Source organism: Polypterus senegalus, chromosome 1 (genome assembly GCF_016835505.1).
Source record: "Polypterus senegalus isolate Bchr_013 chromosome 1, ASM1683550v1, whole genome shotgun sequence".
NCBI lineage: Eukaryota > Metazoa > Chordata > Cladistia > Polypteriformes > Polypteridae > Polypterus > Polypterus senegalus.
The window spans coordinates 2,692,887-2,718,846 of record NC_053154.1 but is presented as its reverse complement, the minus strand read 5'-3'; the positions used below and the strand labels follow the sequence as shown (position 1 = coordinate 2,718,846).

The window sequence follows — 25,960 nt, the reverse complement described above, 5'->3', positions numbered from 1 at the left end:
CAACGTTGTGCCATTAAACGGCAAGTGTGACGTTTGAAAAGTTAAAACAGGCCTAAGGGGAACATTCTTTATCCCGAGCTCAAGTTTTTCGGTGGCACAAATCATTTTTGAAAGGCAGAAAACACGTTGAAGATGAACACCGTTCAGGGAGGCCTTCAACTTCGAAAACCAATGAAAACATCGAACGTGTAAACACTCTTGTGAGATCAGACCGTCGTTTAACATTAAGAATGTTGAGTGAACAATTAAATTTGAACAGATTTACCGTTCATCAAATTTTGACTGAACATTTGCACATGCGAAAGGTCTGTGCCAAAATGGTGCCGAAAAACCTCACAATTGAGCAGAAGGACAATCGAAAAAACGCATTCCTGTGGTTCCCCAGCCCCCTTATTCACCTGACGTCAGTCCGTGGGACTTTTTCCTTTTTCCTAAACTGAAAAATGTCCTCAAAGGACGTCATTTCGGGACTTTAGAAAACATCCAAAAGAGTGTAAGTGTAACGGACATGCTGAAGACCATACCGGTTGAAGACTTCCAGCGCTGCTACCAACAGTGGGAACAACGTCTCCATCAATGTGTGGCTGCCCAAGGGAACTACTTTGAAGGGGATAACATTGATGTTTGAACAAAATAAAAACTTTGGTAAATAAAAAATCGGTCTCATTACTTTTCTGCCACACCTCGTGTGTGTGTATATATATATATATATATATATATATATATATATATATATATGCCTCCTCCAGACCACGAGGGGGCGTCCGTCCTGGTTATGTGGGGGGCCATGGGTAGAGGGCTTGGAAGCCCAACCCAGGTGGCGCCCAGGTGCCTGAGGAACCCTGGAGCCCAGCACTTCCGCCACACCAGGAAGTGCTGGGGAAGACGACAGGGACACCCGGACGGTTTCGGTGCGCAGCGGCACTTCTGCCACACTGGGGTGTGGCTAAGACTGATGCCGGAAGCAGCTGGAGCCCATCCGGTTCCTATAAGAGGGCCGCCTCCCTCCAGTCATTGGCGAGTCGGGAGGAAGGAAGGCAAAGCTGGAGAGAGGACAGGAGGCGGCCAGGAAAAGGACTGTGTGGCCTGGACTTTGGGAGATCGGTGCAAGAGGCACTGGGGTTTGTGAGCATGTATTTATTATAAATATTGTAAATAAACGTTGTGTTGGGTGAAACTATGTTGTCTGTCTGCCTGTGTCCGGGCCAGCGTTCACAATAAATATATATATATATTGTGGAGGACTGCCGGCTTCCCATGCTGGTCCTCACTCCCAGGCCGCCAGGTGGAGCTCTCCCGACAGCAGGATTGTGCCCCGAAGTCCAGCAGGGCCTTATGGACTTTGTAGTGTTTATACACAGCCCTGCTGGATACTTTGGGGACCACCAGGAGTTGCTGTGGGGGGGCTTATGGGCTCTGTGATGCCGTATGACCCGGGAGTACGTCACGGTCACGTGACGGGAAGAAAAGTCGTGCTCCCGGGTTGAAGTAAAGAACTGATTGCACTGACCCGGAAGGAGTAAGGAACTGTGGACTGTTGGGACAGGAACACCTCCGGGTCAGGGGCTATAAAAGGACGGTGCCTCAGTCCAGACACTGAGCTGTGCTGGGTGGGAGAGGAGCAAAGTGTCTGGGCGAGGAGGAGTGGTTAGAGTTTGAGTATTGTTTGTATTGAGTAGTGTGGAAGGTGCTTGGTGCACTCTGAAGAATAATAATAAAAGGTCTTGGACTTTTACCTGGTGTCTGGAGTCATCCCCGAGGGTTCAAGGGTGCACTAGCGCCCCCTTCTTCCACTATATATATATATATATATATATATATATAAAATATATGTGTGTGTGTATATATATCCAAATACTCATCACAAAATCTCCCAAACCATGAGGACTTGGGACTTGAAATTTGGAGTGTACGTAGGTTACCCTCGGCCCATAGGTGCTCCCTAAGAAACGGTTTTAAAAGTTTCATGGTCCAGGTGCGTTCTGTCTGTATGTCTGTCCGCTGTTCACGAGAGAATTACTTAACGAATTTAGATCTGGTTGTTTTCTAGAATTTGCTTGAACTTTCCAGTTCATTTTGCGTCTTCTCTTCTCGCGCTAAGTACCAGAGTTCTATTTATGCAAATCCAAGAGAGCGGCTGTGGGCCAAGAGCAGCAGGGTGGGTCCTTCCTCATTCGCTCACGCGCCAGCCTCTGTTCAAGTCACTCTGTGTCTGGCCACGTGTTGGAGTGCACCTCACCTCCGCTTAGCTAGCGGTACCTGTTTGTTCAGCAGACATGATCATCTGGAGATTGTTAAGGAGTAACGTTTGACGTTTTTGAGAGAGAGATCAGAGCTCTGTGTGTTTTAGAGGGTAGCCGCTGACTGGCACAGATATCACAGCCATGTGCTTTTCTCCCCACGTGGAGAAACACTCTCCCGTCGGAGCTGAACACGATCAGATACAGTGCCAATGTCTATTGATTTTTAAAGTTTGTCTGTGGGTGCAGCCATGGGGTACAGCTGGTAGTATAGAAAAGATAAATGAATGATGCACACTTACATAAGAAAAGTAGATCATTAAGAAAGGTGGTGTCCTTAAATTGTCTTTAAGTTCTAATTGTCAGTCCGATAGCAAAGGTGGATTTAAAAAACAGTAAAAACTCCAGATAAACTGGAGACTTCTACACGTGTAAATTCTAACAGTGCCAATCAAAGCCCACATGGAGCCTCAGGCTGGGGTAGGGGAGGGGGGTCCCTTGAGGTATCCCTTTGGTGGTCAGAATGAAGACCGGGTAGTGAGCTCAAAGCTCCAGAGCGTGTGCCACTTGAATTATATAAATGGCACCCTTTGGCATCCATTCACACGTTCAGTAAAATGACGCCCCCTCAGTATCCACAGTGTGGTGGTTTGGTTTGGGGAGGGGAATTTCCAGGGCACACGCAGACTTGAGTTACCTAAAGAGTCCCACAAACCAGTCATTGCCAGTGTGCATGTGTGTGGTACTTGTCACTTGCAAGAGTTTGAGTAAAAAAAAAAAAAAACACACAAGACACAATGTCACCCCATGTCCGGAGTATTATTAAACTTCAAGGGCTGAGGGTGGGAGCAGCCTTGTTGGTGTCCAAATCGTACGCCCCTTGAGTTACTAAAATGGCACCCCTCAGTGCCTATAGCACAGCGGGAGGGGATTACTGGAGTTACATGCACTGAGCCCCTCAATGTCCAGAGTGCTCATTAAGTATTGTTAGGCTTTGAGGTCCGAGTTTCCTCCCCGTATCCATAGCTTGCCAAGGGGAAGAGGGGTCAAGTTGCATGATTCAAATCCCCCCCAGTGTCATGAGTGTGCACCCCATAACCTTCATAAATACCACCCAGATTGACCTACTTGGTGTTATCATCAAAAGCAGGAAAGGCGGCCACTGACCCCATTGTCCTACAGTATGCCCTTGTAGCCATCTTTACAATACTTTTATGATTGTATTTATTTATTGTATTCCTCCTCCTGTTCCACACTTTAAGAGATGGGTGGTGATCTGGGCAGCGATACAGTATTTATCTGCATTCTTAGCAAGTCCTGGGCATTTGCTAAAGTCATGGCCTATTAGGCTCTGTGCGCCAACACCTGCGCCTCCTGAAAGCGGCTTCACTGCTAGTTAGGCCTTTGTAACACAACACAAAGAGTTATGGCAATCTGAAAAAAAAAAAAAACTACCAAGGCGTGGAGTTACAGCAGAAGTCCTGACAACCTTCACAAAGGGTCTGCATGGCGTGTGGGGACAGCTTGGCGATTAGCTAAAACAAACCAGTGAGAATTAGGGTGAATGGTGTGCTCTCGTTTTTCAAACTTGTTATGTTCATAAATGAACTGAAGGGTACCGTGAGCCTATGAATCTATGATGGGCTTATCAAAGTGCCTGTGGCCCCCCGTATGTCTGGACACACGAACTGCTCAGCTGGGAGGACATGGCGCTCATTGATGGGCGGGATAGTGGATGTGCTGCAGCATTATAGGCCCCCCGGGCAAAGCAGTGCACTGGCGCCCCCTACCTGCAACAACCACTCAGTAAGTCACAGCATACAGAGATTAGTATGGGTCCCCAGGCAACAGCCCAGCGTGCCCATGCGTTAAGACAGCCCTGACGTGCTGGTCACCCTGCTGCCTCGGTAAGAGTGTTTTATGTTTCGTGTTCAAACCTCTTTAATATTTAAAGTTAATATTCATTAATAACATGAATTAACTTGAGGAGGCTCTGCACTTGTAGAAGTGCCTTTGTTTTGAAATCCAGCTGGCAGTCATTATGTAGGTCTGTGGTGGGCATGCAATTTTAGTTACTCTTTTTAGACTTTTATAGCTAGAGGAGACATTATTGGGTATGAAATTTGTATGTGATTTTACTAGACAAAAAAAAAAAAGCACGAGAACTGCAGCCCCCTGTGGTGTAAAGCTGCTCAGTCCAAATACAGCCAGCCTGAGTGAATTCTAGCGGGGCAGCAAAGATGGTGTGCCAGTCCAGGGTATGGCACATTGATGCCCCCGCACACACAGTTGCTCGTTTGCATTCAAATGTTTTTATGAATACATGCTGGGTGCTTTTTGTGATCTGAAGGAGATTGAAAACTGCAAACTGGTGGCAGGGGAAAGTGGAGTTAAGCAGCATAGGTTGGTGGTCTGTAGGAGATCAAGAAGAGGACGAGAGTGAGGGCAGAGCCAAGGATCAAATGGTGGAAGTTGAAAAAGGAAGACTGCAAGGTTGAGTTCAGGGAGGAGGTGAGACGGGCACTGGGTGGCAGTGAAGAGTCACCAGACAGCAGAAGTAGTAAGGGTGACAGCAAGAAGGGTGATTGGCATGACACCTGGACAGAGGAAGGCGGAAAAGGAAATCCTGGTGGTGGAATGAAGAAATACAGGAGAATATACAGAGGAAGAGGATGGCAAAGATGAAGTGGGATAGTCAGAGAGACGTAGAAAGTCGACAAGAGTACAAGGAGATAAGGCGCAAGGTGAAGAGAGAGATGGCAAAGACTAAAGTTGTATGAGAGTTTGGGCACTAAAGAGGGAGAAAAGGACTGGTGGGCTAAACAGAGGGGCCGAGCTGGGAAGGATGAGCAGCAGGTTAGGGTGATAAAGGATGAAGATGGAGACGTACTCACAAGAGAGGAGAGGGTGTTGAGGAGATGGAAAAAGTACTTTGAGAGGCTGATGAATGAAGAGAATGAGAGAGAGAAGGTTAGATGATGTGGAGATATTGAATCAGGAAGTGCAACGGATTAGCAAGGAGGAAGTAAGGACAGTGATGAAGAGGATGAAGAATGGAAAGGCCGTTGGTCCAGATGACATACCTGTGGAAGCATTGAGGTGTTTAGGAGAGATGGCAGTGGAGTTTTTAACAGGATTGTTTAATGGAATCTTGGAAAGTGAGAGGATGATGAGGAGTGGAGAAGAAGTGGACTGGTGGGCCGATATTTAAGAATAAGGGGGATGTGCAGGATGGCAGTAACTTCAGGGGGATAAAATTGATGGACCACAGCATGAAGTTATGGGAAAGAGTAGTGGAAGCTCAGTTAAGAAGTGAGGTGATGATGAATGAGTAGCAGGATGGTGTCATGCCAAGAAAGAGCACCACAGATGAGATGTTTGCTCTGAGGATGTTGATGGAGAAGTTTAGAGAAGAACAAGGAGTTGCATTGTGTCTTTGTGGACCTGGAAAAGAATATGACAGAGTGACAGAGTGGAGCTGTGGTGTTGAATGAGGAAGTTGGGAGTGGCAGAGAAGTACGTAAGAGTGGTACAGGATATGAACGAGGGAAGTGTGACCGTGGTGGTGAAGTGTGCAGTAGGAGTGACGGAGGTGGGATTACATCAGGGATCGGCTCTGAGCCCTTTCTTATTTATAATGGTAATGGACAGGCTGACAGACGAGATTAGACAGGAGTCACCGTGGACTGTAATGTTTGCTGATGACATTGTGATCTGTAGCGAGAGTAGGGAGCAGGTTGAGGAGACCTTGGAGAGGTGGAGATATTAGAGCAGAGGAATGAAGGTCAGTAGGACCACCAAGACAGAATACATGTGTGTGAATGAGGGAGGTCCGTGGAGTGGTGAGGATGAGGGGAGTAGAGTTGGCGAAGGTGGAGGAGTTTAAATACTTGGGATCAACAGTACAGAGTAATGGGGATTGTGGAAGAGAAGTGAAGAAGAGAGTGCAGGCAGGGTGGAGTGGCTGGAGAAGAGTGTCAGGAGTGATTTGTGACAGACGGGTATCAGCAAGAGTGACAGAGAAGGTCTACAGGACGGTAGTGAGACCAGCTGTGTTATATGGGTTGGAGACGGTGACACAGGAGACAGAGCTGGAGGTGGCAGAGTTAAAGATGCTAAGATTTGCATTTGGTGTGATGAGGATGGACATGATTAGAACTGAGGACATTAGAGGGTCAGCTCAGGTGGGACGGTTTGGAGACAAAGTCAGAGAGGCGAGATTGTGTTGGTTTAGAGAGATGCTGGGTATATTGGGAAGAGGATGCTAAGGATGGAACTGCCAGGGAAGGTGAGAAGAGGAAGGCCTAAGAGGAGGCTTATGGATGTGGTGATAAAGGACATGCAGGTGGTGGTATGACAGAGCAAGATGACGAGGACAGGAAGATATGGGACAAGATGAGATGCTGTGGCGACCCCTAATGGGAGCGGATGAAAGAAGAACAGTTCATAAATGTGTGCAGGTGAATGGCAAGTTAGCTCCCTACCAATATCCATTACACTGAATTGTGGGGAACACAAACCACAAAGGCACCACCTTTATAAGTCAAACAGGTGACACCCCACCACCAGCCATTGCTAATGCTTATGTGTGTGGTACTTGTCACTTAAAAGATTTTGAGTAAAAAAAACACAAGACACAATGTCACCCACTAATAGAAACTCTTGGCTGAAATGGCCACTGCTGAAGAACAGAACGTATAAACCTCACCTTGAAATAAATCAAAGTAAAAAATTGAACATGATCTATAGGACATTGATTGTGGTTTTGAATGAGTGGGCCGCTATGTACAGTAGTCGTTGGCATTCCCAGTGGCATTCTGCAGCCTTTGGGCCGCGCTGATTGTCTCTTCATTTCTAATGCGTAGCACTCTCTTCTTTTTACGTGTTTTTGTTGCACTGAGAGCTTTGTCACTTATCTGCTTTATGATTTCATTGTTAATGCATTCTCAATAAACTCCTAGTTTGTCTAACTCTCTACATGTGACGACACAACTGCCGTTTGTTTGTTGCCGTTCATTCCAGACGTGAATACAACTCCTGTGTACGTCCCTGTGCACTTGTGGTGCCTCAACTCCATGTGAGCTTAATCTGTGTTCAGTGTACAATTTGCAGCATGTCATTCAACCTGATGGGTTTGGTGGGTTTCTAAAGGACTTCCTTCACTTTTATTCCTGAATTACGAAAACTGGAAGAGCATCACTTCAAACAACAAATGCATTCTAACCATCTCTCACTTTTATTGAATCAGAAAGTTTGATGCCACATAAAAGGGAGAAACGACGTACATGTGGCACTCGCTATAGCGCTACATACCGTCCAGAGTGAGCATGGCAGCCGAGTCAACACAATCCAGGTGCATAAATGCAGGGGAAGAAAATAATTACCGTATATACTCGCGGATATGTCGGGGCTTGATTTCTGCTATTTTATGTCGGTCGTATAAGTCGAATGCAGAAAACTCCCGCTATTGGTCCGAGAGATTATGATATGCTAACACCCGCCCACCTGAGAGCGTCACCACGGAGCACACGGCATTTTGTTTTCTATGTGGCTGCGGCAATGCGCTGTTATTAGCGGGTGCTCCTAAATGTCTGTCTATTGTGCCTACATGACCACACTGTAATACCCGCACTATTCCAAAGCGATGTTTGCACTGATTTGTGTTTTTTGTGTCTCACACCCTCATACCCCTTCATCGTAAGAGCATCCCTTATCTGTGATGGAGCTTTTGATCAGAAGAAAATATGAAGCTGGTTTTAAATTAAACGTCGTTGAAGTAGCGGAAGAAATTGGTAACTGTGCTGCTGCAACAAAATTTGATCCGTCTGAGAAACTGGTGTGAGATTGGAGGAGGCAAGAAGATTTAAAAAAACAAAAATTAAGTGTCACATTTTTGAACAGACATATAAGCTGGGGTCTGATTTTATAATCGATTTTTTTGGGTTTCAATACCCGACTTATACGCGAGTATATGCGGTAGGCAACCTGCATAGTGCTAAGTAAACTTATACTGGCATCCCTGACCGTTTCTCCATTTAGAGCGTGAACTGTTACTGATGGTGTCTGTGTCTGTGAGCAAAGAACACTGAAGTGCTGACTGTCAAGTGACAATGACCTTGTGACTCCTCTCCAGTCACCGGCACTACGATTAGTGAGCTGAATGACTTGACCTCAAAGCGCATGTCGTTTTTATCTGGGAAATCTCAGACCAGATTTGTCATAACTGCATATAACACAAATTATCAGGGGGGCAATGTAGATGTATATCCTAGAGTGGCAGCTGTCTTGGTTGGCCTTAGAAGCCCGAGGGGCAATCTGGCAAGATGGATTAAATGTCCGAGTGGCAGCAGGGTGGGCAGAGCTGGCACCATCGATGGCCCTGCACTGACACAACTCTGGCGTAGCATTTGTTGTTACCAACATGTGCTATGATGGCATGAAGTGCAAAGGACATGGCACCGTCTGTGGACCGGTACAAACTGGAGGTGATCAGGAGTATGTGAACCTTTGCTTTCAGTATCTGCTGTGACCCCCAATAACTGCAACTAAACATTTCTGGTAACTTTTGATCATTTCAATTTTCGCCCACTCCTCCGTACAGAACAGCTTCAACTCTGGGATGTTGGTGGGTTTCCTCACATGAACTGCTCTCTTCAGGTCCTTCCACAACATTTCGATTGGATTAAGGTCAGGACTTTGACTTGGCCATTCCAGAACATTCACTTTATTCTTCTTTAACCATTCTTTGGTAGAACGACTTGTGTGCTTAGGGTGGTTGTCTTGCTGCATGACCCACCTTCTCTTGAGATTCAGTTCATGGACAGATGGCCTGACATTTTCCTTTAGAATTCTCTGATATAATTCAGAATTCAATGTTCCATCAATGAAGGCAAGCCATCCTGGCCCAGATGCAGCACTACAGGCCCAAACCCTGATACTACCACCACCATGTTTCACAGATGGGATAAGGTTCTTATGCTGGAATGCAGTGTTTTCCTTTCTCCAAACATAACGCTTTTCATTTAAACCAAAAGTTGTATTTTGGTCTCATCCGTCCACAAAACATTCTTCCAATAGCCTTCTGGTTTGTCCACGTGATCTTTAGCAAACTGCAGACGAGCAGCAATGTTTTTTTGGAGAGCAGTGGCTTTCTCCTTGCAACTCTGCCATGCACACCATTGCTGTTCAGTGTTCTCCTGATGGTGGACTCATGAACATGAACATTAGCCGATGTGAGAGAGGCCTTCAGTTGGGGTCCTTTGTGACCTCGCCGACTATTACACGTGTGCCTTGCTCTTGGAGTGATCTTTGTTGGTCGGCCACTCCTGGTCTTGAATTTCCTCCATTTGTACACTTGTATCTGCCTGACTGTGGATTGGTGGAGTCCAAATTCTTTAGATAGAGATGGTTTGGTAACCTTTTCCAGCCTGATGGGCATCAACAACTCTTCTTGTGAGGTCCTCAGAAATCTCCTTTGTTCGTGCCATGATACACTTCCACAGACATGTGTGGTGAAGAGCAGACTTTGATAGATCCTGTTCTTTAAATCACACAGGGTGCCCACTCACACCTGATTGGCATCCCATTGACTCGAATTTCACCTTCAAACTAACTGATCATCCGTGAGGTTCACATACTTTTGCCACTCACAGATATGTAATATTCGATCATTTTCCTTAATAAATAAATGACCAAGTATAATATTTTTGTCTCATTTGTTTAACTGGTTTCTCTTTATCTACTTTTAGGAATTGAGTGACAATCTGATGATGTTTTAGGTCATATTTATGCAGAAATATAGAAAATTCTAAAGGGTTCACAAACTTTCAAGCACAACTGTACATCTGATTGGCATTACCCACACTCCACTAGACTGGTTCAGATCCCACCTCTCAGGCCGCACTCAGGTTGTTCAACTTAAAACCTTCACATCCCACCCCACCGCTATCACTTCAGGTGGGCTCTGTCCTGGGGCCTCTTCCTTTTATTATTTACCTTCTACCTCTTGGCAATATCTTTTGTAAATATAACATTAATTTTCACTGTTATGCTGATGATCCCCCCGCTCTGCCTTACTAGTAAACCCACCTCTTCCTTTCCACCACCTTCGCTTATTGACTGCATTGCTGAAATTCAATCCTGGTTTTCTTTGAATTTTCTTAAATTAATCGGTGACAAACCTGAGGTTCTCCTCATTGGTTCAAACCCTAATCATACAAAGCCGATAATCTTTCCCTTGTCATTGATAACTCCATTGTTTCCCCTTCACCTCAGGTTAAGAGTCTGGGTGTCATCCCCGACAGGACTCTATCTTTCCAGTCTCACATTAATAACATCACCCGGTCTGCTTATTTCCAACTACGTAATATTAAATCACATCCGCCTCTCCCTCACTCCCCATACCACTGCCATTCTTGTTCACAGTCTTGTTACTTCTCGTCTCTGGACTCCTCTTTGGTCTCTCTAATAAATCTCTTCATAAGCCTCAGCTGGTCCAGAATTCTGCAGCTCGCATCATTACTCGAACCCCATCTATTCACCACATCTCTCCGGTCTTGCAGCAGCAGCTTCATTGGCTCCTGATTAAGTTTCGAATCGATTTTAAGATTCTGCTATCAACATTTAAGGCCATTCATAACCTCGCCCCTCCATATCTGTCTGACCTTCTTCATGTTGCCATTCCCTCCCATAACATTAGATCCTCCTCTTCCTCCATCCACCTGACCGTCCCTTTCGTCCGTCTAACCTCCATAGGGAGCGGAGCCGTTCTGCTCCCAAGCTCTGGAATTCATTACCTACCGAGCTCAGAAATACCGAATCCTATTCATCCTTCAAATGTAAACTTAAAACGCATCTGTTTTTAAAATGGCTTTTTCTTTATGATTACAGTGGCCTTGGTTTTTTGTCTTTGGTTTGAATTTTTATATTTTCTGATGTTTTTAGTTGTTTATAATTATGTCTTTTATTTATTTATTAATTGGTGTCCTTGAGTTCCCAGAAAGGCGCCTTGTATAAATAAAATGTATTATTATAAAGCAGCTGTAATCCAAATGTAAACTCGTGTAGTGCTGCGGAGCTGAGCTGGGTGCCCTTTTTTGTTTGTTTGTTTCACTTTCTTTTTGTTTTGTTCACAGCTCTTTCAGTTCTCTTCTCATGACAAGCTGTGTGGTTCAATGCTGTGCCAGCTGAGCTCGGACTTAACTCTTAACTTTTCTTACTCTCTTCAGTGCTGACCAGTGAGGGCATTGTCTTCATCTCTGACTTCTCACCATCCAAGGCACCATTTAGCAGTGGGAAGAAAGTGTACATCTCCAGCCCGTATTCCAGTCCTGTCCACAGCAAGCCAGCTGCAGCCACTGGGGCCAAAAAGGCTTTAAATAAAGTCAAAGTGCTGATTACCAATGAGAAGCCCAGGTAAGTCAGAAGGACTCGTTCACTCATCCACCTTCTTTTACATGAATCTCACTTTGGCCTTGGGGTACTTAGCTTGGCCCACCATCACCTTGTAGCGGTCCGGTGCCACTGAGATTCCCACCGTCGAGGAGACGGTGATTTCTTTATTTTTATGTTGGAGATTCCAGGGACGCACCCAGCCTTGGCCCAACCTTCACATACTCACAGACAGAGACAAAAAGCCAACGGAAATATAATAGCAAATAAAAAATGTATTGTGGACTAGGCCCCGGACACAGACAGGCAGACATGTTGTTAAGCACCACCACACGTTTATTTACAAAGTGCACCAAAACCCCAAAGTCCAGGCCTCTCACACTCTCTGCCTTTCTCTTCGGACCACCTCCACTCCTCCCCTTCAAGCTCTTGTCCTTTCCTCACCCGACTCCAGCCTTGAATGAAGGGAGGCGGCCCCTTTTATAACCACCCGGATGTGCTCCAGGTGTCTTCCAGTAACCTTCCGCTGACACGCTCCTGTGTGGCGGAAGCGCTCCGACTGTCCCCGATTCTCTTACCCCCACAAATGATGGAGCTCAAAGTGCTTTACAAGATGAAGAAAGAAAAAAAGACAAAATTCTAAAAATAAAATTAGGCAACACTAATTAATTAACATGGAGCGCATAGAACATACTGACGCAGTTCAAGGAGGTCCAATCGGGTGTCCTAAGGCCGATACCACTCACTGATTTCATGTTACTTGATTGGCTGATTCTGATAGCGATCCCGCTTTTTTTTTTTTTTCCTCCCCCTTTATCCTTTTAAAAATCTTTTTACACTCAATTTTTGCATAACCGGACCCATAAAAGCCTTGTGTCCTATATTAAAGTGTATTTGTATAATTAAACTTCAGACCACAGTTGTTAACTGTTCATTTTTATTAACAAAATGAAATTCTGTAGGCTTATTGTTCAGGAGCCATAAAAATACTAAATTAAAGCAAATTTCCTTAAAATACTTTATCTAATAAACTGTGTACAAAAATATGTATCCATAATACATATGTCAGTCAGTCTGTCATTTCCCAACCCGCTATATCCCAACTCAGGGTCACGGGGGTCTGCTGGAGCCAATCCCAGCCAACACAGGGCACAAGGCAGGAACAAACCCCTGGGCAGGATGCCAGCCCACCGCAGATAATACATATGATATAAAAGAAAAGAAAATTCATCTCATTAATTACAAGCTGTCATATTGTTTATTTTTTTCTGTAATGAGCCTGTCTGAAACGAGGCCTAATTTAAAGATGGTAGTTTTCACCATTACTCTAACAACGGGGGTGATTAGCGCGTATCCCACAGTAATTAGTACTAGTAATTACGTGCTGCTTAAATGTAAATCATTTTAATCATTAATTGCACTACAGCTATTTTACTGTTAAAAGTATACATTTACATTTTTTTCTTCAGTGTATCAACTAGACATTCATGATTCTCTATAGATTACCATTTAATGCTGCAGTACTTGTTTCTTACCAGAACATGTGCTGTATGACACACAGCAACAAATAATAAACGCAGTATAAATCTGTTAAAAAAAGATTCAAATGTTTCAAAGTTGTTCATTGAGAAGACACAAGAGTTACCTGGCTTACCAGATTTACAAGTCCGTCAGTCAGTCATTTTCCAACCCGCTAAATCCTAACACAGGGTCACGGGGGTCTGCTGGAGCCAATCCCAGCCAACACAGGGCACAAGGCAGGAACCGCAGGGCAGACACGCACACACCAAGCACACAATAGGGTCGCCAATGCACCTAACCTGCATGTCTTTGGACTGTGGGAGGAAACCCACGCAGACACGGGGAGAACATGCAAACTTCACGCAGGGAGGACCCGTGAAGCGAACCCAGGTCTCCATACTGCGAGGCAGCAGCGCTACCACTGTGCCGCCCAGATTTACAAGTAAAAGCTACATTTTGCTGTTAACCTGTTACTAAGCAGCAATTTCAAAATCGTCTTTATCTTTTCTTTTTCCAATTAGAAATGTAAGCTGCTGTATTTAAAATAAGCTTGCTGTCCAAACTGAAACTGTGTCTGTTTTAATTAAAGAGCAAAAATAAAATGGTCCAAATCAATTAAAGTAGCAACTCTTGGCTGTTAAATTCTCTGACAGAGAAGCAGGGACTGAAAAGCTTTTTTTTATTTTTTGCGATTGACCAGTGTACAGATGACCGATTTTGAGTCTTTTTAGTGGAAATTGCCCGATTTCGATTGGCAGCAGATCCCTAAAATAAACAAAGTAAGAATTCTCGGAGAAAAATGCACTTTGCAAGTTTTGAACTGAGTAGATGACATATAGTCTGCATCCGGAGATATCAAAAATAAATATTAGTATATGTGTGCAGTGATCTTACTGCTAGCAGAGGTAATCTGAAAAATGGAAATGGAAAGCATTTTTGAAATTAAATAACCACTTGCAGTTGCAGGTTGAAGTAACAAATGCTATCCGAGCAATTATCTGATTATATTGCAAGCCTTGAACTGTCACATGTCAGGAGACAACTGTGTTCTGCCACTGACAGTAAAATTGTATTTATTAAGATGAAAAGAAAGATGTACAGTTGGACAACTATAAAGAAACACCTGCAAAACTGTTTTAGTGAGTACTATGAAACTAATTAAAAGTGCTGAAAAACTAAAATTAGAAAGTGGTGAAAAGCTAAAACAAAATAAAAAATAAAACCAAAAGCTACATAAAAACTAAAGGTGAAAAATATCTTAAAATTAAAAAACACTGATAGAGCCCTGCAGTCTTTTGGCCTCCCTTGTGCCTCTCCTTTCCAGTTCTTTAATATAAAGTCATTGATTTATTTTATGGTGGCACCTAAGTTACTGTGTTTTGTTTGAAAGTTCTCTTGATGTTCAGATTCCAGGTGTGGTTGCCCTGACAGGTAGGTATGTGAAAGCTAATACCCTTTACTGTACTAATTGGTCGTTGGAGTCCATACCCAAAGCCCTGACGATAAGCTTGCATTGTGGGAGACACAGGAAGGTGCAGAATCAGGATATCCCAGCCTCTCATTGTCAAGGTCTTTACTGTTCCCTTGCAGTGCCGAGTCTGTGACCCTCAATGACTGCCTGCAGTTGTCCTACATGCCCTCTAAGAGGAACCACATGCTGCTGCTCTACCCCCGAGAAATCCTCATCCTAGACCTGGAAGTGAATCAGACCGTGGGTGTGGTGGCCATCGAGAGGACGGGCGTACCCTTCATAAAGGTCTGTATACCTAGGGCTTCAACCCGTCATGCCCTTAAAAATGTTTCTAAAATGGAGATTTAGCGAGCAGAATCCCAGACGGAGTGAGTTTTTTTTCAGACATAGCCTATGAGGAAAATCAAACATTCAGTCTCTTTGAAAATCAATTCAGGGTTTAAATAAAACACACACACACACACACACAAAATGGGTTCAGGAGAGTCGAAATTCCTCAGTTGTTGGTGAAACACCTGCTGCCCCTAACCACGATGCACGGCATACCCTTGGTGACAGTCGATGTTCCGCCTTCATTGATGGATGGTACTCAGTTAGATTTATGTTACTGCTGTAAACCCTTAGTGCAGAGCTTGAAGTGTTTCTTCTTTAATGAGAACTCCTCACGTACTCAAATCTAAGCCTTACACTTCAAAAGCCAATGATTTATGGTCACAGATTTAGAGGATCATTAAGAAGAAGAGATGCCAAGCAGAACAAGACATTGGGTCACAAGTTTCAGCTTTTGCACAAAACAAAGTGAAATAAGAGTGGGTGGCATAGCCAAAAATCCAAATCACAGTATGATCTAATTAGATGGCTTCAGTGGATAATGGCATAATGCACTTGCGTATACCTTTTGGATCGAAACATATTTTCTTCAGAAGTAACATGAATTCATCATTAGTTGTGCACACGTGTGCAGTTATGAAACACCTAAAAAGTTTAGGGGTTCACATCATAGAGAAGATATTTTAACTAGGTGATGAAAAAGGGTCAAGGGCCTGACAAATCTTAGTCCACATAGAAACAGGGATCAGAAAATTAGGAGGCCAGAAAATAAAAGTGACAAAGCCAAATCAAGAAAAAAGCTCCAAAAGGTCTGACCTGAACTAGGAATAAGGAAAGCCCTAAGCAAAAGTCTTTCAACACAAAGGTGCCATGAAAGATCTTTCCTGAGACACCCTAAAGCCAAGACACCAGAAATTGTGCACCACCATCTTATATAGGTGGTGTGCAGTGATATAATGTGACACATGACTTCCATGTTGTCTTGTGGGGCCAGATGTGATTCTCAAATGAGCACAGATGTTTGGGGACAACTCACTAAAATGTTTGTAGTAAACAGCATCGAAATCTGAATCCACTGAAAAGGCCATACCCACTGGGTGTCTTTTCAAAAACCCTCACCCAGTCCATGCATTTTAATTGTTGAGGATTGCAATGTCCGATTTGCGCTCATGTATTAAACAACTACAGTACATATAGTAACTTATAAAAGACCAGGAGAAAGAAAAAGAAACTAAAAAGTCTTGACACTGAGAGAAAATATTAAGGTACAATTCCAGAGCTAAGTACCTGACACTTACTGATTATTTTATATATCATGTTGTCAATCGCATCATTGCCTGCCATAACAGCAGCAAATAGTGTTTAGAGGAACAATGTGGTCAATAAATAAATCTCTACATATAAAAGGCAAAGCCCCACTGACTCCTCACTAATTCTCCCACTTTCCATATTGGTGGGAAGCTGAAATTTCGCCTGATCATTCCTTGCAGTGTACTTACAAAAGTTAGGTGTGTTTCATGTCCAAGGGGAAGAAACTGCTTTACCCCCTAAACTGTGTATATATAGATAGGGGAAACCCCTCCTCGCTATTTCTGTGACTGCCAATATTCGTAGGAAGCCCACATTTCCCATGCTCCTCCTTTACACTGTACTTACAAACGTGAAGTATGTTTCATTTCGTGCCGTGCCCCTTTTGAAAGTGACATCTTCTTTTTGGCGGTTCTCACCATTATGCTATAAGGAACTTTCGGAACTGACCCTCCTTTTGGAAGTTTCATTCCTTATTTCTGTTAACAGACGATTTATTTCATGGCAGAGATGCACAAGGGCTGCCCCTGGTTCCCCTTCCCTTTTCCGCGCACCTAGCCTATATACATTAATGCCATCTTGCGCTCATGTGCCTCCTCACTCGCTTCCTTACTTTCCTCAGCTGTTTGTTGTGCTCACTGCTCCCTTATTCTTTACTCCACCGCTTCAAGCCTGTTATTGTTCGTCTTCCTGCCTTTGTGTTTACTCCACCTCTTCAAGGCTGTCATTGTTGGGCTTCCTTACTTGCTCACGTATGTCTTCCTGGTGCTGACTTCTGCTTTTCATTCTCTGCTCCACCGCTTCTTGCCTTCCTTCGTACTTTCTCTCTCAACGGGTGCAAGTTTACCACGAATAACATGTCGATCACAATTTCACCAACCCGTACCCAGTGGTTTCCATGCCCTGAGATTGCGCCTGCCTCTTCCATTCTCCCTCCTACTTATTGAATGGCCATATCAGTCTCAGCCTTGATATCCGCAGAGACATTGTGTCTTATGGACTGAATGACTGAGACAGGTTCAAGGTGTAGACTGATGACAATTATACTGCACAGGACCACTAGAGCAGTGAAATGCTTAACCTCTCAGCCTGTGGTTCTGCATGTGAACTGATGGCTGTTGCGAAATTGTTTCGTTGTCGCTTTCAAGTGTATAGAAATGGGGAAATTTAGACAACCGGGAATGCCTGTGAAACATCTTAGATTCATGGGTAGCGATTTGGGTTGTCAATGTTTATGAATGTTTGAACTCTGACAACGTGGACACAAAGTCATCAATGAAACCTGTTATCTTTACAACGGTTGACAAATGCGACATGTAACTTGAACACAATGCAACCTCCAAATACAAACCTGATTAAAAGAAATAATGATAATCAAATCCTTGATGACAGCAACATTCGTAACAGTCACAGAACAATTACATTGACAGTCATGTTACGTTATTTTTAAAATGTTTCCTTTTCTTTTTCATAACTTCTTTAACACACTACTTCTCCGGGTATTTTGCTAGTTGAATTATATATTGTTAAAGATGTATACTCACTTAATAGCAGGTTTCCTCCTGGTGCTCCAGTTTCCTCCCACAGTCCAAAGACATTGGCGATCCTAAATTGTCCCTAGTGTGTCCTTAGTGTGTGTGTGTGCCCTGCGGTGGGCTGGTGCCCTGCCTGGGGTTTATTCCTGCCTTGCGCCCTGTGTTGGCTGGGATTGGCTCAAGCAGACCCCCATGACCCTGTGTTAGGATATAGCGGGTCAGACAATGACTGACTGGCTTAATTGCAGTTCTTTTTATCTCCTTTTAACTGGATGTGCTGGCACATCATTTAGTCCATCCATCCATTTTCTTAACCCATTTATCCAGGCCAGGATCATGAGGCAGCTGTAGCCTATCCCAGCAATCATTAGGCGGCAGGCAGGGACAATACCTGAACAGGGCGCCAGTGACACCATTTAGTTGTTGTGTAAAATATGCATTCTATCTTTTCGCAGATGTAGTTGCCATTTCTTTCTACCTCACATTGACTGTGACAGCGTCATCGTAGCTGAGAGTGACAGACACCACGTGCAGCTGGCAGCGGTTCACTTTTACCACTAGCCCAGTGATGTCTTTGAATGCAAAAGCTTTCTCTAAAACCAGACTATGCTTTTCCTTTTGAGACAGTTTTTGCGTATTTTTATAAAGCGTGACACCCATTTAGATGTTTAACAGAGGTCTTTTTAAGAGATGTTTCAGCCATGGAGGGTTTATCCATCGTGACGACAGGCTTGCTGTCTGTTGGACCAGATTAACAAGTGCACTGTCACTCTTCCCTGTTTAAATCACTGGCCCTGCTCTGAGTGTCACCCTCATAAAGGTTTGGGTTGGTTTAGAAGTTTCTGACTGAACCATCTCTTTGCTCTCACCCACATTTAAGCCAAATTCAATTAAGGTTGTCTCCTGGTGAATTTTTTTTATACATCTGCAAGACTGTTGTGGACGCTTGGGGTATCTGTTGCCCCTTAAACCCAACAGACAGACACAACAACAACAACAACAACATTTATTTATATAGCACATTTTCATACAAACAGTAGCTCAAAGTGCTTTACATATTAAAGAATAGAAAAATGAAAGACATAATTATAAAAAAATAAATCAACATTAACATCGAATAAGAGTAAGGTTCAATGGCCAGGGGGGACAGAAAAAACAAAAAAAACTCCAGACGGCTGGAGAAAAAATAAACGCAGGACACGCAGGACACAGGGTAAAAGCACCAAGAAGATATTTATTTAACTTTTTTCTTGTATGGTGCCCCTAAGCACCACAGCCACAAATAAACAACTCTCTGTCTCCCCCACACCTCCCAGCCCCACCCAACTCTGGCTCCCTTGCTGGGTGTTCCACAGTCCTTTATATAGTTCTTGACCCGGAAGTGCTTTTGCTCTTCCGTTCATGTGACCTGCCAGCACTTCCTGGTCAGACGGAGAATATAAGTTTTTAATCAGCCCAGATTTACTTTGGGGTTTCTGTGCTCGTGATCAGTTAATGCTTCCGGGCTAGGAGAGAACTTACTCTCCCGCGATCTTCCCACAGCGTCCCCTGGCGGCACCCACGGTACCCAGCAGGACTCCATGTCGCGTAGTGCCCTGAGGGAATCTGGGGCACCACTGCAGTCCAGGGAAGCTGCCATTTAGCATCTTGGGGGATGCAGTATCCTAGAAAAGCTGCCTTCCCCCATCTTTCCATCTAGGGGGTGTCCTGGCCAGGTTGAGCTGCCAGCCGTCTCACACACTATGTAACTATCAACAGGCCTATTAACCCTAAACAGAAGAGAAAGAGGCGTAAAATGTTGATTGTAGTAAACAAAACACAATGTTGGGGCCTAAAAATGATAAATTTGTCATTAAAGGCCCCGGCACAGTATGCAAACACAATGTTCTCTCACCGGATCTCGACCTCTCAGCTTAAATATAAAGGCTGGGGGCAGACAGACGCCATTGCTTTAGACTTGCTGTTGTATTCTTGGCTTGTAATGTTCTGTAGCTTTTTAGGTGCCATCCGCAGCTCCATGAAGCCCTCCAGTGTGTTTTAAGGTGTCTTGAAGTCTTACCATCTCCTGGGTTATATCTGCTCCCAACCTCTTTGTGCTGTCCTTCTGAAAAAAAGGTGTGCAGTGCCCATTGCTGGTGTTTTATTGGGAATCAATCAACATTTATTTCTATAGCACATTTTCATACAAAAAAATGTAGCTCAAAGTGCTTTACAAAATGAGACACAATAAAAAATAAACCTAAGTCAACATTAATTAACATAGAATAAGTAAGGTCCAATGGCCAGGGTGGACAGAAAAAAACAAAAAAAAACTACAAAAGCTGGAGAAAAAAAAATAAAATCTGTAGGGGTTTCAGACCAAGAGACCACCCAGTCCCCTCTGGGCAATCTACCTAACATAAATCAAACAGTCCTCTTTGTATTTAGGGTTCTCATGGAAGGACTTGATGATGATGATGGTCACGTAGACTTCTGGCTTTCAGTCCATCAATGTTGGAGCATCATGAAGCTTTGAGTAGGTGGTGGTGGTGCAAAGAAACCGGAAAAAGAAACAGAAGAGAGAGTTGGGGTCAGTACGGATTTTAGAGCCACTGTGAATAGTTATTATGATGAATTGAACATACAGAGTATCAGGATTAAGTTAAAGTGAAGTTAGGAGAAGGTCATGTTACAGTAATGAGTTTTCAGCAGTGTTTTAAAGTGCTCTACTGTATCAGCCTGGTGAATTCCTATTGGCAGGCCATTCCAGATTTGAGGTGCATAACAGCAGAAGGCCGCCTGCCCGCCTCACCACTTCTTTTAAGTTTAGCTTTTGGAATTCTAAGGAGACACTCATTTGAGGATCTAAAGTTACGATTTGTAATATAACGTGTCAGGCATTCCGATATATAAGATGGAGCATAATATAATATAATAATAATAATAACATAATATAATAATATAATGGGAAGTCATTAGGACTGGCCAGAGGTGGGTAGTAATGAGTTACATTTACTCCGTTACATTTATTGTACTTCTAAGAGTAGTTTTACTGCACCATGCGTTTTACTTTTACTTGAGTACATTTGTGAAGAAGAAATGCTGCTCTTACTCCGCTACATTGGGTGGCACTCGACTCGTTACTTTTTTCCATTTATACAATAAACTATATTTTTGTAAGAGAGAAGTTGCCAGTGGATCTACTGCATGACTGTTTCACCAATCAGACGTAGCCATGCAGTCACATGACCACACACCAACTTCCTGCGTCTTGCAGCCTATGAGAGACTTTTTAGTCATGCGGGGCTCCTGTTCACTGCTAAACGGTCACAGCTGCACGGCAAGAACCAGATTGTCGTTCCCAAGCCTGCCTTTCGTGTCTTTTCTCCTTTTCTTTGATTCCCCCTTCATTTTTGTGCTGACCTGTATACATACACTCCCGTCTCCGTGGGCCTTAATCACACACCACAAGAAGCCAATAAAGCAATTGAGAACGATCAGACCCGCACGTGCAGGTGCAACTCGCTCCAACTACCTCATTAACTCCCCGCAGTCGTGGAATTGCGCCCACGGAGAGTGACACGGCTTTATGGATTTGAAACTGGCCTTTTTTTTTTACACTACAAAGTGCATATGCAGTCTGATACTGTCAGTGTACAGGATGTCTCGTCACTGTCAGTAGTTTGCACTGTTCATGTTACCTACTGTGGGTATCGGCTTCAAAAGCTTTGTTGTGAAAAACTGAAATATGGAACTTTGTGTTATTTGTGCATCTTTATTTTGTAAAGATGTGAATTATTTTTACTCATTTTTTTTATTTTATTATTTGGAAATAGCAGAATTTGCACATTATTTTATATTTTTGTCTGTCTTATTACAACATTTCTAAAAAGTAAATCATTTATTATGTTCAATCAGTTCCTCACTACTTGAGTAGTTTTTTCACCGAGTACTTATCTTTTTACTCTTACTTGGGTAATTTTTTGGTGGACTACTTTTTACTTCTACTCAAGTAATATTATTTTGAAGTAAAGCTACTCTTACTTGAGTACAATTTTTGGCTACCCTACCCACCTCTGGCACTGGCACAGTTAGGCTGATTTATGATTTGGAAGGCAGTTCCGTCAGTGTCAGTAACAGATTTAGTGGTGTGAACGCCAGTCCGGAGGCAGCAGGTGCAACTTTTGTTCATAGAAAATGTGCAGGAAGGGTGCAGAATGCCAGTGTAGTTAGTGGAAATGTAGATATCAGCAATGGAGTTGTGTTGGAGAAAGTAGAGAAGGTCTGCTACTGAGGTGACCCGTTGAGTGCAGGCGGAGGAGCAGGAGCTGCAATGATAGCGAGAGTGAAAGGGGCATGGAAGAAATTCTGGCCACTGTCATCCATTCTGACCTTTTAAGGAGCCACTCTGGCATTGATGGGTAAAGCTGTGTGAGGAGTTGCATGGCAGTGAAACATGGCCAATGAAGGTGGAACCTGAAAGACAGAAGGTGAGAACAGAGATGATAATGAGCAGAGGGATGTGTGGAGTGTCATGGAGTGCCGAGTCAAAAGAAAGCCTTGGCGTGGAGGCAATAGGAGAAATCGACTGAAGTGGTTTGGGCATGTGGAGCGAATGGCAGAGGACGATTGAGTGAAGATGGCCTTCAAGATATGGAGGTGGAAGAGATGAGGCCAAAGGAGACATGGTTTGAGATGGTGTTAGGTGTTACGAAAAGAATGGGCCTCACCTCAGAGGACATCCAGGACTGCAGAGATTGGAAGAGAAAGATTTGGGGTTATCTGGCTAAGTTGGATGAACCTGGAAAATGGCCATTAAACTGGTGATGATGGTTACACTAGTGCTGTGAAGGACAGCGGGCACTCCCTGCGGTCAACACTGACCCCACCCACTGTTGGAGTATTCATTGTGTTTGTCACACAGTGTGTCCTTTGAGGTTTGTTTTGGACCTGATCTGTGAGGCTCATGTCGACTGTGGTGATTGCACTCCTCCTACCCAGAGCTGTCACTTGGTGAGGTTCTACCTGGGACCTCTGGTTCTGCTTAAGCGTAGACCCTTCTGACTGTAAATGTGAAGCAAGCCTCTCCCAGAGATATATGGCAGGCGTAACCTTGATGTGTTACTTATTTCTTTTTGTTTTTAAACAATTTTGTTGTCTCCTAATTGCCTGTCTTCACTGCTTTGTAACAGATGTTTGCTGACACCACAATTCTCTCTCCATCTCTCTAACTCAAACTCGTGCCTCGTGCTCCCCAAAGCCATCTTGAGGAGGAGAAAGGAAAAAAAATAACAAACAAATGAAGTGCATATCCGGTCGAGCTCGACGGGAGGCCCTGGAGCTTCTTGCGGCCGGCCGATGTCTGCAACGGGCCAGTGCCACGCGTACAGGGAGACAGCCTCGTGCTTTTAAGATTCTCATTAACTAAAATGCAACACAGCGCAGCGTCTCTGGGGGGCGCTCTTTGGTTCGCCTCTCTGCCGCTGTTCTCATTATAATGAAATGGGGTTTTTTTTTTTTTGGCTAAAGTTACTTGTTTTACTTAATGAACTCCGAGGGGACTCGATGTTTCATCTACTCAACAAACAACTGTAGACATTTTACATGAAGAAGCCTTGGCTGACCAGTGTTTATTTTAGTGTGTTTTCAGCAAGAATCCCCCTGAAATGGCAACTCAATTTGTATTACGGGAAGAGAAACACATAGGTGAGTCTTTAGGAATTTGTTACAGTTGGCCACAGACACAGAATTGTACTTGGAAGTCAAAATATGTGTGTTATGTCCTTTTACCCGTGCACACTTATACCCACTTAGCCAGTGCCAGCTCTGCAGTCCTAAAAGACCACGCGCTCCCAAAAATGGACTTACTGGAATGGGGTGAAAGCTGCGTGAAGGGAGTCCGATATCAACTGGCACTGCTGAATGAACATGTGTAACCCTAAACTCTCGAGTTCTAGAGCGCTGCTCCCTCATCATTTCTATTAACTGGTAAGCTGAACATTTGAGCCGTCATTTCAGTGCTTGCATTGGTAACGTCGGGAACAAAATAAGGAAGCGCTGGCCAGAGGGGTCAACCGAGTTGAGCCGTCCTGTGGAGCCCGGGGAGCAGAACAAGTAGTGCTCGGCATTACATTGCACAGAGCTCGCTCTCGACGGTTAGGTTACCATCAATTAATGTCATTTAAATATATTAAGTCACTCTGCAAAGGGTTTTGTTTTGTGTATTTGTATGTGTTGTCACAGGTGGTTGGGGGTGGCACCCAGCCGGGACACCCCAGAGGACCGGAGGAGGACTTACGCCTTCTCCAGACCACGTGGGGGTGACCACCCTGGTGGCTTTGGGGACCACGGGAACTGAGCTTGAAAGGTCAACCCTATAGGCCTATAGGGCCCCGTGGTCACCGCCAGGGGGCAACCCAATGTCTGAGGAGCCCTGGCCCTCCGCACTTTCGCCACACCTGGAAGTGCTGGGGGGGAAGAAGACCAGGGACACCCGAAGTGCTTCCTGGTGCACAGCCGGTACTTCCGCCACACTGGGGAGTGCCAGCGGAATCTAATCGGGAGGCTCCTGGAGCACGTCTGCATGGGTTTAAAAGGGGCCGCCTCCCTCCATTCAGTGGCTGGAGTTGGGTGGAAGAGGACAGAGCTTGGGGAAAAGAGGAGTGAAGGCGGTCAGAGACAAAAAGGAGGCACTGGATAGAGAGGCCTGGACTTTGGGGGAGTTTTGGGGGTTAGATAGATAGATACTTTGGGTTGTGTGCACTTGTATATAATATTTGTTTAATAAACGTGTTGTTGGTGATTTGAACATGTCTACCTGTCTGTGTCCGGGCCAGCTTCCACAGTATATATATATATATATATATATATATATATATATATATATATATATATATATATATATATATATATATATATATACATACATACATACTTGCAGCCACCCGTGTAATATGCCCTGGCTGCAAATGGGTACATTTTTACAAGTTGTGACTGTTACAAAGTCCAAGACAGAACTGATTAAGAGAAGCAAAGATGGTGGCTTTAAAGCCCGGGACCAGAATTGACTTCATCATAAGTGCTGGAACCAGAAGTGATGTCATCATAGGCGCAGGAACCAGAAGTGATGTCATCATAGGTGCTGGAACCAGAAGTGATGTCATCATAGGTGCTGGAACCAGAAGTGATGTCATCATAGGTGCAGGAACCTTGCGGGATTTCCCGTGGATGGTGTGCAGAGGATCAAGAAAGAAAGTCAGTGCACTTCGCCACCCCCTGGTCAGGCGTGGAACTACCATTGTTTAGGCCCTTTAGCTGCCTCCCATACGCATGTGTGTGGCAATATATAATATATGACACACAAACACACACATAAAGTTTGGGACAAGGAAACATTTTTCTTTGTTGTACCCCTCTGTTCCTCAGTTTAAAACTTCAAATTGAACAATTTGTGTGTGTGTGTGTGTGTGTTGTGAAATGTGGGTCACAGACTTGTACGAGAGAGAAGGAGGCAAGTCCAGGTTCCCTAAAAATCGGCTTTAATGTTGCGAAGACAAGAACCTTTTCAAAGCATGTATTCAAACAGGAGCTGTCACTCAAACACAGGCAGCATGCAAGCGGGGACGATGACGTTGTCCTGCATTCACCTCCTTCTCAGATCAAAAGAACAGGTAGCCTTCCTGCACAAGAGGAGGAGACTGACAGTGAGCGCACGGCCAGGGCAGGTCAGCAGCTGGCTTTAAATGTTCCCCGCGTGCAGGTTAAAAGATCTAAATAAATAACTTATCAGGCCATCCTGCATTATCCATAACCACAATGCATATGTACGTGTTTGTTTGCTATTTTTTTCCCAGTCTGTCCTGCTTTATGTTATTATCTTTCTTGATCTGGAAGGAAGTAGTCACGAATGCTACAATGTGTGTTTTTCTGTGTTAAAGGAAATAGATTTCTTTTAATTATAAGTACGGGTTTCGTACCTCTATTAGAAGAAAAAATAAAGCAATGCAAAATGTTTTATAATAAGTAACTATATAACAAATGTGGTTACTTTATTTGTAAGTAATGAGTAATGTAATTAAGTTAAATTTTAAAATAATGTTTCCCAACACTGGTCCTTGGTGAACATTTGCTTTCTGTATCTGGATATCATTCCTTGGACGACCTTCTTCTTCTTCATCTTCTTTTGT

General features: G+C 44.0%; 1 protein-coding gene across 1 annotated transcript in view; it reads left to right on the top strand.

Moving 5' to 3' along the window:
- Positions 1 to 25,960, top strand: part of wdr11 (WD repeat domain 11) — a 71,431-nt gene that overhangs the window by 24,754 nt on the left and 20,717 nt on the right. Inside the window, exons 5-6 of the mRNA XM_039743619.1 lie at positions 11,468 to 11,654; positions 14,742 to 14,907. Coding sequence (XP_039599553.1) covers positions 11,468 to 11,654; positions 14,742 to 14,907 — 353 coding nt within the window. The remainder of the gene's footprint in view (positions 1 to 11,467; positions 11,655 to 14,741; positions 14,908 to 25,960) is intronic.